At 40.5% G+C, this 18155-nt stretch overlaps 1 protein-coding gene across 4 annotated transcripts in view; it reads right to left on the minus strand.

Annotated features, from left to right (window-relative positions):
* The window catches only part of LOC108689542 (protein pangolin, isoforms A/H/I/S), a 201074-nt gene that overhangs the window by 28918 nt on the left and 154001 nt on the right, over positions 1 to 18155 (minus strand). For 3 of the 4 annotated variants that reach the window (XM_018196337.1, XM_018196335.1, XM_018196338.1), the window contains exon 1: positions 1116 to 3302. The exons of the other annotated variant lie outside the window; for it this stretch is intronic. In XM_018196337.1, coding sequence (XP_018051826.1) covers positions 1116 to 3191 — 2076 coding nt within the window. In that variant the 5' untranslated portion in view covers positions 3192 to 3302. Of the gene's footprint in view, positions 1 to 1115; positions 3303 to 18155 lie in introns of those variants that run through there. 4 annotated transcript variants of the gene reach the window in all.

Genomic DNA, 18155 nt, shown 5'->3' on the forward strand with positions numbered 1-18155 from the left:
TTTGACTAGGTTTAGACATATAAGGACTGATATGCTCTTCTCTATACTAATCTAGTACTAATCTATAATTTCGCTCATCAATCACATCAAAAAAAAAGATATTTAGAGCTGCAATATATACTTCAATACAAAAGTGTAGATTAAATATCGATATTACATTACATGCCGATTCTATAATGAGTCAATAGTCTGTAATCGGTGAGTCAGAAGCGAGTCTAAAGAATAATTGAAGAAATCATGATTGGTCGAAGTCGATGAATCAGTAAAGTTGGTCAGCATTCAGTTTCTAAGATTACAGATTACCGTTTAATTGTAGAATCAGCATAAAATGTAAAAATTAAAACAAGTTATCTAAAATCTTTGATTTCTTGATGTTTATTATGTTAATAAAACATTACGTCCACAGTTGTGTGTGTGTGTGCGCGCGCGCGCGCGTGTGTGAATATAAATAAAATAATAAGATCCAGGTGTTGCTGCGATCATTAGCTCTTATCATAATGCCGAATACAAATTGTCTTATCTTTATATGATTACGGTACTTGTTTCATCACGCATGCGTGATACAGTGTACATACGTTTGAATGGGAATCGCAAGAGTGCGTTCAGGCGATAACGTCAATAACGTAAAAGATGCAAGGATACACCGCTAAGGATTTACAGTTCACTCTCGTAGGAAAGAAACACGATATCCAATTCGATTCGCTCCAAAAGGGAGCTTATCAAAGAGTGCTTATCGAGGAACAGCTTGAGCGTTAATTTGCAAAGATCGTGTACGGGATTGCGAAGGGAGGAATGTACTTCTCGAGGGTTCGTTTAATCTTTCCGTCCGTTCGCTTCGACGAAACATCGGCGACGTATCATCAAAATCGAGTGCCCTTCTTGAGGACAGTAGCATAACCCACCTACCACTTGTTCAATCTCCCTTACCCTCTGGTCGCTTTTTGTCAAGTGACAGTCGATAAAATTGGCTCAATCTGCTTGTAAATTCGCAAGATCGCGCACGATTTCCTGCTCTTTGCCGTCTCTTTTCATTCTCTTTCATCCTTTTCTCTTTTTCGCGGGCGATCGATATAAAGGCTCTCAAGAGGTTGTCTCTTATCAGCCGCGGTGCTTACCATAAGTGCGGCAGTATCACGCATCGATCTGACCGCCAGTAGAAGTCCCGGATCGAGAGGTTCTCTTTCCATCCAGAGCAGCACTCTTGAGAGAAGTCCAACAGCCTCCTCGGCGGTAGGCTCATCCTCGCCGTCATCTTCTTCAATGCCGTCATTCCCATCTTCTTCCTCGTCTCCATTGCGCTCCGACCATCTATCCGTCTCTACCTCGATTTTAACTCGGCATTGTTGTTCCTCGTCTGGTTCTTTTTTTTTAACAAGACGCGCCAGCGCACTCTCTTCGTCAAGGATCCAACTGCCGAATTCGTCATCGGTGACCTCCAGTCCGATCTCCCTGGCGAGACTCTGCAGTTCGACAAGTAGCATTCTATCCTCCTCTTGATCCACCGGATGGATTCTAGGCGGCAATATGGCGCCATTACATCCCGCCAGCGAATGATCCTCGCGATCGCGTGGCAGCGTCCAGCTGCGAGCGAATGTCTCCGATCGAACACTGAGCCATGCGCGATGAAGATCCGCGAATGCTTCCTTTAGTGTAAATTTTTTTAGATATGCGTCCAATCGATTATCGCCCTCTTCCTCGGGCAAACCCAAAATTGAGGGATATTTATCGCAGTAAACGCCACAGCGTGCTCTCGATAATATACCTGTAGCCAGACGCACTCTTAATTCTCGGACCACCAGTCGCGTTTCCATGCAATCCTTGGGTACAATAAACAGCCGTACAAGACCGTCCGCGGCGACGCAGTCACCTTCTGGTGGCAAGTAATCGGCACTTTCCGCTACCAGCACGGCTCCGTCAGGATGCATCGCCATCGCCGTAACAGCAAATTCACGATGGAACCACCATAGGAATAGATCGGAAGTTAAGGAACCCCTGCCACCGCCAGCATACACCACTGGTTGACTCAACATGTTGACCTTGCGTAGACAACGTGGTCGCCAGTGACGGCCGGCCACCAACAATCGTGTCCGATGATGGCCCTCGTGATCCGCCGCCCCCACCACCCACACCCGTTCGCTGCTCCGCGTCGCGTCGTGACCTCCGACGGTGCCGCCACGCCGTTTACCCGGCAGATCCCGCCAATCCAAGTAGCAAACGTGGGCGAGGTAGATTCGACTACGGTCGTAATTCTCCAGGGCACTTCTCAGTCTTTCAAGCGCGGACGAAGAGGACGAGACGTGCGCAACACCATGATCGCCACCGTGGCTGCGCGGCGTCGTCGCCGTCCGGCAAGATGTCGAGGACGTGGACACGGGGGAGGGAAATGGCGACGAGGAAGACACAGTGATTGAAGAGAAGGTCGACACCGACGTCGTCGTCTCCGTAGTCGTTCCATGAGTCGTCTCACCGTTGTCTCGTCTTGTCTCTCCAACGTTTTGTCTCCGCTTCCCAATCCCGTCGTCGCTATGATCGGGAGTGCTTCTTTGCTCGTTTCTGATCGCAGGCTTGATCGTTAGCGGATCGCTCGTGACCGACGACGAGGTGGAGGAGCGCGCTGGTGACGAGGTGCTTGACAGTGGGGAGCTCGAACGGCGCGAGGACGCGCAAGAAGACGGCGAGGAAAGTGCCGGCGGCGACGATGTCGAGGAGCATGAGGTGCCGGCGATGGCTTTCTCGGTATCTCTCCCTGGTGGTCGATGCTTCCTCCCCGCGGCGTGTCTCTCCCGTCGTCGTTGCCTTTCCGGATAACGATGCACCGAGGGGGTACAGTTTTCACGGGCTGGCTCGGAGCTGCTCTCCAGGGACTGGCGCATGCGCCCAGTCCACTGCGATCGACCCTCATTGCACGCCGTTGTTACCGCGGGCTTGTCCATTCTCGTTGTCGCGACTACCATTCCGCTTGACGTCACCGTCGACGTTGTCGCCGTAAATATTGCCGTTGTCATCGTCGTCGTTGTCGTCATCTCTGTCAACGTCGTTGTCGACGTCGCCATTGCCATACTTGTTCCCTCGGTTTCTACAAAATCCAAAGAGACGTGCTGCTGAGCGCGCACTTGGCGCCCCTTGGTGGCCACTTTGCTGACACGCGCGTACTTGCCGCCGCGAGACGGCATCGCACGATCCAAACGCATTCGCGGTCGCCACGAAGTCACACGAATACATACGCGTTTTGTGAGCGTCGAAACGAAAACCGCTGACTCGCCGTTGTACCGCGTATCCGGATCACCCGACGGACGTGGTGAACGGCGAACTCGCGGCTGACCTCTGAGAGCCCGCGCTCATCGTGCGAGAGCGCGCGCGCGCGCGCGCGCGATCCGCTCATCTACAGCGCGCCGCGCCGACATCGCCTACAACCGAGCGATGACTGAGCGAGCGGCCGCGACGCGACCGTCAAAGGCCGGAGCGGGAACTAGAAGGCTTTGATGTACCGCCGCCCCGGCGCGCACAAAGCGAAAGCGGCTCCGACTCGTTGGTTGGCACGGCATGCGGGGGAGGGGACGAAGCGGCGGGGGAGCGAGAGAAGTCGAAGCGAGATAACAGGAACGCGCGGCCGAGTACGAGTGGTGGTGGTGGCGACGGCGGCGGAAACGAGACAGAGGGGGCACAACGAGATGAGAGACACGTACAGTCGTCTCCTCATTTGAGCGTCCACGCGTATCTGCTCGCTTGCTCGTGAGAGACTCGCCACATTCGCATCATCACCGATGCGCTAGTTCGAGACTGTACCGCCTGTCGACGGCGATAAGATAAGCAAATTGTTTGTTTCCGATACCAACTGATATCCGTCAGACGCACAAATTGCTGTAAGAGCATACTGTTTTGTACGAGTATAGTTGAGGCATGACGTATTTTGATGATCTTGCAGATATGGCCTCCATGCCTTTATTTATCTCTAGCATTTTAAAATCACTCACAAATATTTTTCTTTTTCAACTAACATCTATAAGTGTTTCCCATTTGATAACATAAGTCGGCACAAGGGTCGATCGTTCTATCTTTGTTATTCACTGAATGTCATGAAAGATAGAATGATGCTTGTGTTGACTTGTGTCATCAAATGGAAAGCACTCTATGTTGGGCAACGATCAAAGATTGCAGAAACAACGATGTAATGTCTGTTAATGTTACAATTGGTGAGTCTGAAGAAATATACAGTCGCGACCGTGACAATTAGCGAGCACATACTAAATGTCCCAGCGTAAATCTAAGAAGCCATATGTACATCAACGACAACCAGCTGCTGAAGATCTTGGGAGCGCGAGATCTGAATACGGGCCAAAGTCAACTAAATATACCGATCCATTTGGCCGCATAATGGCGCCCGACGTGTTTGGAGAACGCTTCTGCCACAGCTCGCGCGAAACAAGTTAGTCCACAAAGAGACGCAGATTTGTTTCTGCGCTCCAGAGTTAAAAGCGCGGCCTTTTCACTAGTGTTTGTTCAGGTTGTTTATCGCGTGCGCTAAACGTAGATCGTTGACATCCGATCCCCATGGCACTGTAATCAGAACGATCCCAATCGGAAAAACAACGCTTCCGGTGAATTATACTCACGATTAATCAAACCCATTTCCCGTCTACCATCGCATCCGCGTGACTAATTTTATACAGACAAAGCGAAAATAAACTTTGTATCTTGAATACTTGTACGCGTATACATGTAATGTGTAGTATTGTTAACATGTGTTGAATTATCCACTTATTCATTTTATTAACATCAAATGCAGCTTAAAAATATATACTCAATATTCGTTTGTCGAAATGAATAAAATAAAAAATATAATATTATTATGTAAAATATAATAGATAAAAATTTCATAAAATCCGAATATTTCTCAGTTAAAAACTACATCGGAAAGAGAGAGAGAGAGAGAGAGAGAGAAAGAATTAATTTTTTTTAAATTTATTTATTTTACGCTCTGAGACTATGATTCTTCAAGGTATAATACATACAATTGTAACAGCTTGAAGATTAGATGCAGCAAAAGTAGTTTAGAGCAAAACAAAAGAAAATAAATGAATAAGAGTGAATAAAATAAAGATTAAAATACTTGATATACATAGAATTATGATAAGAAAATAATGCTAAATATAGAAATGTAACAAAAGTAGAGAAAAAATTAAAAAATCTTGATACATAATAAGTAATTATGAAATAATTGAGTTAAAAAATATCAGAGAGAGAGAGAGAGAGAGAAAGAGCATTTATTATTTTCTAAAACTCTGCCTTTTCAGAACAAATTAAAGCAAAGATAATATAAAGAGAGAATTTATAAAAATGAAAGAAAATTACAAAAAAAAAATGGAAATCATGTATACAAATACAATGAATTTTTTGAAATATGAAAAATAAAAAATAAAATATAAAGTACAAGTATAGATATCATAGATGAATGATACAAAACAAGTAATAGCTAAGTTTTAGAGAGATAGATTGATAGATAGATAGATAGAGATGGGGGAGGGCAAGAGTGAGAGAAAATGTGGGAGGAAAAAGGAGAGAAAGAGAGCGAGGCGCAGCGCTGATTGTGAGATTAATATTACAAATCGGATTTAGCCTTGGGCACTGGTCGCGCGCATGATTATCGGCGTGTCGGCATTTCATAAACGCGTCCACATCAAACGCAGCGGGTCGGTCGATCGCGATAATATTTGTCACGTAGTTGCGGTACGTGGCGGCAGGCAGGCGTGTGCACCGCGCGGCTGTACGGTAATCGATCGGCTATGCTAGCAGCCAGGTAGGTAGGTACTATGCGTGATTACTCTCTCAGGTACGTCGCACGCTATCTACACGCCCCCGGACTTTTAGACGCAAGAGAATAAGCAACAACGCGGTTTGATCCGTTTACTTGTCGCCTATTATTGCGATTTGTAATTTCGAGAGAATATCGGAGAGAATATCAAAATGATGTCAAACGTACGTTCCGAAATTAATTAACATACTACGTCAATTTTCGCGAAATCAATACATATTAGTAACTATAGAAATATATAAATAATTATGATAACTGTGATCTTTTTACTTTAGAATCTACTTTTGAGTATAGATTTTAATTGTAAAATTTAAATTGTTGATGGAACTTTTTTTTTGTATTTTCTTTCACAGTTCTCATTACCGATACGATCAATCATTTTATTTGCTTCAATCGTTTGATAAAGCGAGGAAGCTTGAAAGCTCGAATTTACACAAAGGACATATATTCGTTTACTTAATGTTTTACAACTACACATACATATGCTTTTTTATCGCGATTGTGTCAGAGCAAGTTTGATAGTTAGACAATCTCGCGTATCAATTACCGCTTTGTTCTCGAAAAATATCGTGTACAAAAATACTAGAGAAATCCATAACATAACGTAACGTATACTATATTTTCGTACATTTTTGTATGCGATACTTTTCGAGAATGTGGTCCCAGAATAGAAACCAATCGCGCTTCAAAGACATGGCTAATATATGCCAATTTTACATATATTCGTTAAATATTGACCTACATTTATATGGATAATTATGCATGTCATGATGTGAATGTACAATATTTGCTAATATTGGCGTACATTAGCCATGTCATTTAAAGCCGCCTTTACTCACAATACGAGAATAACGAGTCTGTCTTCGTGTACATGTAACTTTTAATTGGATTATCTGTTCCGGAGTATCACCGTTACCGATAAAACGCATTTCCATGTAACGCCACCTAGATGGAATATATTTTAATGATAGCCATTTTAATGATAGCGAGAGACCACTACCGTAAGGCATATCTATTTATAAAATCTTTTTCTTGCGGCATCCTTTGTGATCGAACATATATATAAATTCGATTCTCTGCTACTACTTTATTTCTAAAACTTAGTAGACCATGTTCGAATATACATTGCCAATACTGAAAATCTATAGTATACGTGACATAAACTGTATACGTTCAACACTGGTATATATCTGAAGCCTTAATCAATCGATCATTTTTGTATAATTGAAGCATTATGCAAACAAATAATTTCAAAAATTTGAATAATTTCAAATTATAATTTAAAAAACTAAAAAATAAATAGAATTTCTATGAACTTTGTATAAAATCAAAAGCTCTTCATTTGTATGAAATTTATATGACATCAAAGGTCTTAGATGTTTTCTAAATTGTCTATAATATTCAACGCATATTTTCACTCATTAATGAATCATTGCACATATCATGTTGCGGAAAATAATATGCTTATCATATTATGTCCAATTTATCGTGAATGATTACGAAAGATGCATTGATATTTATGACTAGAGCTTTGCTCGCGAATTAACCGTTTGTCTTTTCTCTTCTCTTCTCCGAAGTCAAAATACGCGCAACGAAAACTGATACCTTGCGACTGCCGAGAACCGGATACCGGCAGGATCCGACGCGAAACGCGGGTATTATCGATCGCGACTCTCTCGCAGGACGAGCTGCGCGGATATAATCGAATTACCTGGCGAATTTGCGAGGAGGGCGGCCGGAGACCGATTTCAAGTTTCGGATGTTCTCTCAGTTGCAAGAGGCAAATCGTCAAGAGCAGCCTCTCATTTCTCTTCCACGTCCACGAAGAGAGAAAGCAAGATTTTACCATCGATTTAACCCCCTTCGACCTGCTACCCTTCTCTCCCTCTTTCGTATGCAACAACACGGCCATACGAGTCCTCCACGCGGAAGATCGAATCAGACCCATCTCTTTTCTTCCCGCCTTTAGTACAGCGACAATTTGATTCACCTATAGTCACGAAAAAGTGTCAGACAAGAGCGGAACTCTCCCTCTCGATCGAAGAGTCGCGTAACATCGTAACGAATTCAACTCGTCAGTATAAGAGCCCTCCTAAAAGAGGGTCGGTGTTGGATTCGTGTCGAAAAGCGACGCAATATCTATTTGGCCAAGAACGATTCTCCTGTTTCTGACTATTGTATCTTGTCACAATTTATACAAATCTGTGTATTCTCTAAGATGGTTGCATATCGAAGATGCTATATCACTGCAATATTGTTAAATATCATTTGTATAATCAATAATACAATATGCACTTAACAATCTGTTATTCCTTATATTCCTTATATTCCTCATATTCCTTATATTCCTTGGAGGAAACACAATTTAAACAATTTATAAATTGCAATTTTATCCATTTCTTCTTTTTTACAATCATCATTGAAATTGACTTAGCGCTAAGATGTGCACATTCCCTCGCTCGCGCATGGCACAAAATTATGCATGAATTATTCGAGATACATTAATCCGATTGGCTTCCAGAGGAGCCGTTGCCACCGCCGCTACACTGTTTCTTCTTGTTTCTTTTATACCTATACCAACGCATTCCCTTTCCTCACTTCGTCCTTTCTCGCAGACTCCAGTCGAGACGAGGTCGAAACCAGGGTAGAAGGGTGAAGACTGACGAGGGTTGGACCGAGGCGAAGCAGCGACCTCGGTAAGAGAGGGACGAATAGTAGGGGAGTATTGGGATGGTGGAGGAAGGTTAGAAGGGGTAGAGGAGAGGGAAGACAAGGATGAGGAATAACGGCGGAAAGAAGAGGGCGGAGAACGTTGTGGAGGAGAAGGAACGAGGAGAGGGGACGCGGTGAATGGAGCCGCGGCACACGGAGGCGGTGGTGGCCAACCCCAAGCTGAGGTTGCCGGGGCAACGCGGGAGGCGTAGGCGCTCTGGGGACAGGGAGGAAGGGTTTCCCTCGCTCGTTCGACCAGGGCTGCTATGAGGCTCGCGGGGACGACGAGAGGTTGGATTCTGACGCGGAGGTGCTACGACATTGGGGGGTGGCGATACCGCCAAGCGGTGGTAGGGTTCGGTGCGGGAATGAGAGGGTTTCGGCTTCGGCACCAACGACCGACGAGTGACGACCGACGATCGACGACCGACGACCGACGACCGACGACCGACGACCGACATCCAAGTACGACCGGTGGCTGTAAAGAGAAGGGTGGCGAAGCCCTCGCTCTTTCTCTTCGCGCACCCTTCGTCCCTGTATTTATTCCTAAACAGATCGTGTTACCGCGAACGGGCTATGGAATTCTCTGTTAGATATTCGTAATTTTCGACTACATTTTAGACTTAAAAAAAGAAGACGTTAAGATGTTAGATAATTATTAACAGCGTGGTGCTTTCGAGTTTCATGATTTAGAGTAGTCAATATTAATTTGAAAATTATTTTCTTGAATTGCAACTGTTTTATATTGAGATAAAATTATTCACAGCTTTCAATTTAAAATCTGTCTGACGATATGTAAATATGTACATATTGGAGGAACTGGACCAAATAATTGAGTCTGTCATGCTCTTGAAAGTTATTAAGGATGTCATTAACGTGTCTTGATTATCAATGTGGCAACACGTGTGCAGACGTTCGTTAGACACGAATCGAACATTACATACAATTACTCATAAGAGCGGCATGAATTTGACAGATTGACGCAATAAGCGAAGCCGTGCGTACGTAATTAAACGAGACACTGGAATTATCTAGTCAACGTGATGCGGGGAACATGACAGCGCGGGTACCGACATAATCATTACCTTGTAGCGCGTTTATTTGTACTTGGTGTAACAGTTTAAGAAATCGCTCTACATTTATTTCCAAAATATATATAACATTAACTATTTGCATAATTTATTTTCATATACATTTTAAATTCTAACGATAAAATTACGAAAGATATTCTTATTGGAATATATTTTATTACTTTAAAAAATTTTTCATTACCGAAAGTATGTATCACAAACGATGAATTTTAACCAGACTTGATCCAATTCCTAAAGTTTCACAAACTCAATTTCAAGTGATTCCTAATATACAAAGTTTCCTCATTAAGTTTCCCCATATTTCGTACATTTGATTATTAGTATCTAGACGTTGATATCAAACGATAAGATTTGAAAATAACGCAAATATCGTAAAATTCGAATGAAACATATTTGTTTCTTTATCTCTAAATTGCATAATAATGAATCTTTGCGATTTGAATGACATCAGGATTCGACATCACGTGTAATGAAGAATGTTTATAGGTAGGTTATAATACGGATTGCTAAAAGTATGCGTAATCGAGCGAGACCGGAGTTGTTCTAGAAGTAATCCATATGAGGGTGGTTGCGCGAGAGCGCTGAATATTCATCGTTCGAGGCTGTATAAGTGCCGTCCTATGCGCATGCCCGCCGTAGTCGAGAAGACATAGTGGAGAGAGACTGTAATCATTATACCTCGTGTATACCTCGCTCGTCTTCGCACTGTTTTTAAAATGTGTCGGGATTATACGCCGTTGTTGCAATTATGCGCGTTTGTCATCACGCTTGCTCACCTCAATAACGCGTTTTCGTAAGCACGACCAACGTAAACAATTTGAAAAATACTTTTATAAACGCAGTTGCTTTTGTAATATTTTCAAATTTTTCAAAATATCACGAAATTTCCATTATCCTTTTGTAGTTTAAATATTTATTATACAAATTACCGTAACAGTAGAAATGAAAATATTACCGAAATTTGTTTCTAAAATAAGTTTTGTAGGAAATATCTATAGCTTGATTTTAAAATAGATGCCTATTTTTCAATAAAATCCGATCCCGTTTTCTTTGCAATAAGCGTTAAGTTTCACTTTAGATTTCACGTTAGTTGCACGCATTTGCGGCAATGGCAGTAGTGTCGACATTCATATTATAAATCGTGAGATTCATATATGCGAGACACAATTGCCTGGAGGCAACAGCGCGCCGGTTAGTTCTTCGTGTTAAATAGGATGGTAATTGGTCGAGTGTGGCGTTTCACCTATCCACGCGCGTACATTGTGCACGCGCACGCGTGCCTCAACGAGAGCGTCGCACACATATACATACACGATATCTCGTCTCCGCACGCAACATATCCCTCCTTCCTCTCTACACTAATAACGCGATGTATTGGAGTTAATTAATCGCGAATACCAAGTTTGCTGAGCTGCGTTCATGAAGATTGCTTCTGGTTATTATTTAACAGCATTTGATGAGATGCGTTTAGCTCATCATCAAATAAAATATGATTATATAGTTATATATATAAAATTGATAATTATATAATATTCCGATTGACGATCATTAGGTTGTCCGGAAAGTTCGTGCCGATTTTGAAGGAAAATTGAAACAGAAGATTTAAATTTTAGCATTTATTAAATTATATAGGTTAGTCGGCACGAACTTTTTAGACAACCCATATATATGATTGTTCTTGAATATTTATAAAATATATAAATATTGTGATGTATGTTTTACATCTTTTATCTATATCAAAAGATAAACTTTTCCTAATCCCTCGTTTACAATTTAAATCCTGAAATTAATGCAAAACGCGCTTTGGACAATTCTATATTGAAGGGTTAATTTCCGTTTATCTTAATTCGCAACAGACTCTCTCTTCTCAAATGTCACCGCGAGCAACACCAAGAAAACCAAAGCGATAACTAAAGCGTATACCTGCATTCGACATTCGTGACGAGGGAACAAGCCTGCCCGATAAGAATGGTGGACGCGACGAGTCCGCGTCGGATGGTCCGGCCGCCTCTGACCGCGCGACGCCGACGGGGAGGTCGGTGGAAGGAGACAGGGACTGAAGGGAATGGAGAATCGAAAGAAGGTGGGAAACGAAGAGAAGGAGAGAATGAAGAGAGTAACGGTAGACGGGGTGGTAGGTTGGCTACGACGGGGTTGAACGTGACTATGCGAGTGCCGGAGGGGTTATCGATGGTGGCGGATAGTACGTTGGGGCCGGCGGGGGTGTGGGCGGCGGGGATTCAAGTGGAAGCTGTGGCCAATCCGAAGGAATCGTCGCCATGGCTACCGGCGCCTGCGTCCACCGGCTTGCACGCAGACTTGTCTGCTGGAATACGTACACGCGAGAAACACGAACGCACGACTAACTATGTATTACGCGCGCGGGGTGGCGCGTATACGTGCAGTACGGCCAGGATCATCCCTCTTTCGAGTAAGATTTCTCCTTTCCAATACCGACGCCACACTTGGCTAACGCCGAGATGTCCAAGGAGACCTACGGGATTGAGTTCCTCCTTTAACCCACTTTCCGCTGCAACTGTTACGAACTTAACCCTAGAACGTTAACCGCATTGGTTAACCAGCGACCCCAAGTTTCGATCGTGTGCATTTTTTAATCTTCATAGTATTTCTCAGTAATAAAATAAAAGATTAAGTTTTTCCTCTTGAGATATATGGTTAGATCTTATCTTTTATCTCTTATTTCAGTAAATTTATTGTATCGAATTATATTTAATATTCGTACATGATTTAACTGTATGGCTATTCCTCTTTGGAGTGTCAGGTCCGAGAAGACTCTTCTGAAGGTACCTTGAGTAAAACGAGATCAATGCAGAATAACATCGTTCCTTCTACATAAAGTAAAGCTGGACTAAGTATATCGCGCGACGACATATGGAACTTTGTTCAACCCACTTTTGTACAATGGCGACTAACTTGAAACCGCATGCGGCCGCTAACTGTTGCTCCCTCGCGAGACACTTCAGGATCTCCTTTCGCCTTCGTCATGCCATCGTCGCCTGTGTCGTGTTTTTCACGGCACTCCTTTTGAGGCGTGCGAAGAATACAAAGAACAAAAGAACGTTCTTCAAAGAAGCACCAAAGAAGCACACCGCTTAAATAACGCCGGGCAATTTGTGGAGAGCCGCACCTAATCCTTTCGCGGTTCTATACTAAAGCGCGAGATACAGAATTAGAATGCAAGTGTATGCCGAGATTGCTTTCGGAGTGATAACTCAATCGTGTATGTATATATAACGCGATTTCGAACAAGGTGCAGATATTTTGTTGGAATATTAACGAAACTTCCGCTGTATCTTTCCACTTGTAATATTTTTTTATTCAATTTCCAATTTAATGTGAATTTAGTATCAATTTTAATAAATCAAAATATATATTAGTTTTGCTTTCTAAAACAACAGATCACACCATTTATTATTTTGGAAAAAAATCCAAAATTATTGAATGACATATATAGCGCTTTAATCATGCGTTTCGAGATTCGAGATAACGCATCTGCTTCCCTATCGAATTTCTCTCCCTTTAGTCAAGTTTGAATGAGGTTTTTGTTCCTTTCAGGAGCAAATTTACCATTATGTAATGTTGGCATTTAGGGCTCGCAAGGTTGTATAAACGAGCGCGCGTGCGCTGAAGAGGGAGTGTCCGTCTAACCCGCCTCAAGAAGGGCTCTTTCCCCTTAAATCTTTCCTCGACCTGGCATTATGTAATTATATATTCCGTGGAAATGCAAGGGCGAAACGCAGGACCGTCGTTTCACGAGCTTGAGATTTCTTGGTCTAGAAAGTCACTCATTCGTAGAACCTGTAATTTTGTTTTTTACCTGACTGCGTTCGCTGACCACCAACGACGTGCTTTTGACGATTACATTACCGTATTATTTTTTGTGTTTGAATAGCTTGCGTGCGACCATACTTTCGTAAACACTACTTGTCTGTCTATTAAGTTTCGAAAATAATCATGGGAAATTATTACGAGTGAAAAAAATTCATATATCGTAAAGTAATAAATGTAATAAAATAATAATGTAATATAAATTCGAAACTGTTTTATATCGTACTATTTTGTTTTAATAATGTTAAACTTGGAATTAGTATAAAATTTAAAAAATATCACTCTCGTAATTATAAATATTTCATGGATATAAAAATAAAACATAAATATAAAACATGCATTTATAATTTTATTTTAAGCATCAGCTTATATTATATTTGATCGAGGTATTCGTTGATAAATTTATTTTTGGTAATTTAAAATTTAAAATAGAGAAGCGTTTCACATGATACAGAAAATTTTGTAACAGAATTGATGGAAAGATGAATTTGGAATGATGAATTGTGGAAGGTCTCGTTCTCAAATGTGGAGGAAATACTTTTTCCTACGTCGGCAAACAGAAACTTTCTAGCAAGGCCGCTCTTCACTTTCACCTTGTTTCCCGTTCTCAATCCTTTAGATTTCTGAATTCCCTCGATAAGTTTGTATCTTATTTCATAGGGCGAAAAGTTGCCGGGAGTCCAGTGGAACTTTTGCAACTATTGGCCGCGTCTGCAGAGAATCGATAAATTGCTATCTCGAGAGAAACGAACGTCCAACCAGATCAAATAGTAAAATAACTTTTTAACCTTGAATATTCCATTGACAGAATATTTTATATTCAATAGTAAATTGTTAGTATTAGACAAGCTATCGAGAAATTTTTAAGACGATATCATAGAGAAACTTTTGTAAGAAAATGGACTTTCTTTACGAAAATATAAACAATTTATGTCTAAAAAAATCTATTTGCGCGCGAACAGAAGGAAGATGAACAAGACTGATGAATAGAAATAGGATCAAAAACGCTATCGTCACCACAATCATTTCCTTCACTTACTTTTCTCTAATCTTCTATAACTTCATATTTTATATTTCAATCACTTTTCAATCTGTTCTATTGTTTAAAAGCAAGGATCGTAAATGCTATCCATTTTCTCATCTAGATTTTTTTCTAATTTAGTATTCTAATTACTTTATGAATTTCCAATTATTATTTTGTTAAATAAATCGCTTCACGCACAATCATCTCTCATATGCAAACGAACAATCGAGAGGCATAATAGAATATCTACATAAAAATTTTGTGATTTTCTCTCCGCGTGTAAATCGACTCGCATCGGCAATTGGATGCAAAAATAGAAAGATAGAGAGGAAACAGCCGAAAACACAAGACGATAAGAAAAATGTCGCATCGACTCCTTTCTCTTCGGGAAGACAAACTCATGTGCGTTAAACGCACCGAGAAAAGAAAATGATGTCGAATGCGAAAAGGCGACAAGGAAGCAACAAATAGAACAAAAGAAAAGGGAAATGCTTTTCCCACCTCCGCTTACCGTGTCTCGTCACTCCATCCTTTCCATCTTTTCTCACGTCGAGCTTCGTCGAGAAAAAAGAAAACTGCGAAAGGTGCCACTTTGGAAGCACGAAGCGTTAGCAAGCGCGTAAAGCGCTTTGCTCGGTTCCTTAAACGTGAGTTCGGCGCCAAACACCGGAGGTGCTTTGTTTTATAAACAGCTCGACGTTATACCTGACTGCGTATACATGTACGTACAATGCGTCTACATGTCTTGATGTCTTGAAATCTTGAAATATGGTGTTAATTTCTCTGTCAGATTCTTTTTTATCAGTTCTAAATTTATCTTTCTGTAAAAAAAAGTGTGTTGAATCTCAAAATAAGATTCTCGATATAAGGCAAATGATGAATTTTTCTGTTTTCTTTAAATATGAGTAACGCAAAACGAAGAGAGAAAATGTGTATGTGTAAAAAATTAATTAAAAAACCAATTTACTATTCGTATACACACACACACACACACACACACACACACACACACACACACACACAAAATCTATACAGTGTTACAAATACATATTAAGTATCTGTAACACGAGTTGCACAGCGGATTTTCCCAAGTCTAACATAATTGGAACGCCGCAAACTTTATTATAAATTCACTCAATCAATAAGTTATAACGATATACATACGCCGTCATTACCTACTGAACTGTGCCTGCCTCTACAAAGTCTGTCGCGTAACTGCAATATCTGTTGTATCTGTTACGCCCTGTATCTGTACATGCATGGAAAGAATTTTCTCTTAAAATTTACCTTGAGAATATGATAATTGTGTACAATATTTAAAAAATTTTTACCATGCACTTTAGTAAAATTAATCAAACTTATTTTATATTTTATTGTAATTTTATTAGTCAATAAGAGATTTACATAAAATTCTTCGAAATATAATATTGTCCCACGATCACTACACTTTTCAGAATAAACTCGTAAGAAAAAATTCTCTCGTGTGCACATCGAAACTTATGTCTTAATTTTCTAAAAAAATTTATATTTTTTAGAATTAAAATTTAAAGTCTATTAGTTGAATAAATGTACGCGATTACCTTGGCATTAAGTAAAGGTCGAGGTCAGCCCTATGCGCTCGAATGACGTTATTGTGTGAAATCAAATAATGCGTATGCGTTTGATCTGCGAATTGTTCAACGAGATTCCATAGCGTAGATTTCGATTCTATGCGAAACGAAGGAACACCACAATGGTACATAAGGGTGATGGTACGTGAAAAGAGTTTGCCAAAGAGAGAAAGAGCAGAAGAGGAGGGAATGAAAGAGAAGGCAAAGCACTTGTTCGGTGAAGTTCATGCGAGCGAAAATATTTCAAGCGAAGACTTTTTGCGTGAAACAGTGAATAATGAGCGAAACTTTCTATTTAAACATCACCTTTATATCTCGATGATTTCAATTTTTCAAAACGGTTTTATTTAAGTTGCTCGTCTCTGAACTGTTCAACGAGCAAAAGTGTAACGATTAGAAATTACGTATATAATTGCATATCAATTAAGTATAAAAGTAATCATATACAAACAATCTAAAAATATTAATTATTATAAAATAATTATTTTATGATTATATCATTTTATATTACAATTAAATAAATGAATAAATTAAAATAAAGTATCACACACAGAAAGATTTTATAAAATCACGGGATAGAGAGATAGATTCGTTAAATCAAATTTCTCGAGTGCATAACCATGTCAAAGACTCGGATTATACCATTCTTTTCATTTTTCTCTCTATCTATCTCATTGGTTGCCACTTTGTTTGAGAATTCGTATCGCGTTCGAAAATGAATAATTCGTAATGTTAAAATGCCAATATATTCGATATGTACTCGCTGAACACACATTGCGGCGGATGTTATTAAAATATTTCAGTCGACTAATGGTTAAATGGCGCGAGCTTGAATTACTTGTCGCGGCCGATCGATGTGTCTCTATATGCACAACGCAATCACCGATTTTATTTTATATTCGTCGCACTTTTTTCAATAGGAATATTTTTCATGGTAACAACGAGTATCTTAGATAAAAATGTAAAATTATTAAAAATTGCGCATTATAAATTAATTAAACGTTTTTTTTTTAATTTTCTTTATGAAGAAAATTTACAATGTAAATAGATCGAAAAAAATATTAACTTCCTCTAATGGTCTCAACATATAATTGCAAGAAGAGTTTAAAGTTTCGTTAGATACAGTTATCACGAAAATATCAGCATTGAATTTAATATATTCTTCGAACAAAGTTTTGATACATTATGGAATTAACGAGCCTCGCCGTAAACGCAAATACGGCTGCACGCTCTGGTAATTAGTTCCTAACGCGGGATTAAACTGCAATTAGCTCGACGCCAATGCAATTTTGCGAATTAAAACGGGACCCCGCCGGCGACAGGTAATCTGATGTACTTTCGTTTATTTCGTACCTATGAATCGCCATTTTGTGACCTTTTAAACGGACAAATATACATTTAGTGCGGTTTTGTAACGGTGCTATGTGATTTCAACACATAGATCACGCCCGATGGCCGATTCTATTCTTTTTCTCGCTCTCTATACGCATTTCTCTCTCTCTCTCTCTCTCTCTCTCTCTCTCTCTCTCTCTCTCCTCTCCTCTCTACACGCGCCGTATTGAGTTTTCGCGGTAACTCGTTTAACTAAGCAGTGCGCCGATATTGGTAATCTGCCAATGGCCATTTAAATACCGGGACTGGCCTCCCCCTTTTTTTCGCGCGCATTTTTACCGGAAAATGTCATTGTTGACTGCACTGGCACGTTTAAAAACCGGTCACCGCCAGTATTAAAAGCTACCCTTCCAAGGGGAATTCAATTATCCTTCGACGTTCGCGAATCGGAACTTTGCGATAAACTAAAAAAACTGCGACGCGCTAAATGTTTCACACTCGAGTTATTTTAGGGCGCAAAAAGAGAGGCCCGTGCTTTGCCTGACCCAAATCAAGGCGCAGCAATGAAAAATAAATATAACATAGTAGAAAATTTTATATCACTTTTTCATAAAAAATATTTCTAAATGACAAATTATGCAAGAAATTTCAAATATTATTTGCAATACTTTATAAATCTCTAAGTGATCAATTAATAATATCAGATGATATGCTTATATATATAT

This window comes from Atta colombica, unplaced genomic scaffold, assembly GCF_001594045.1.
Source record: "Atta colombica isolate Treedump-2 unplaced genomic scaffold, Acol1.0 scaffold27, whole genome shotgun sequence".
NCBI lineage: Eukaryota > Metazoa > Arthropoda > Insecta > Hymenoptera > Formicidae > Atta > Atta colombica.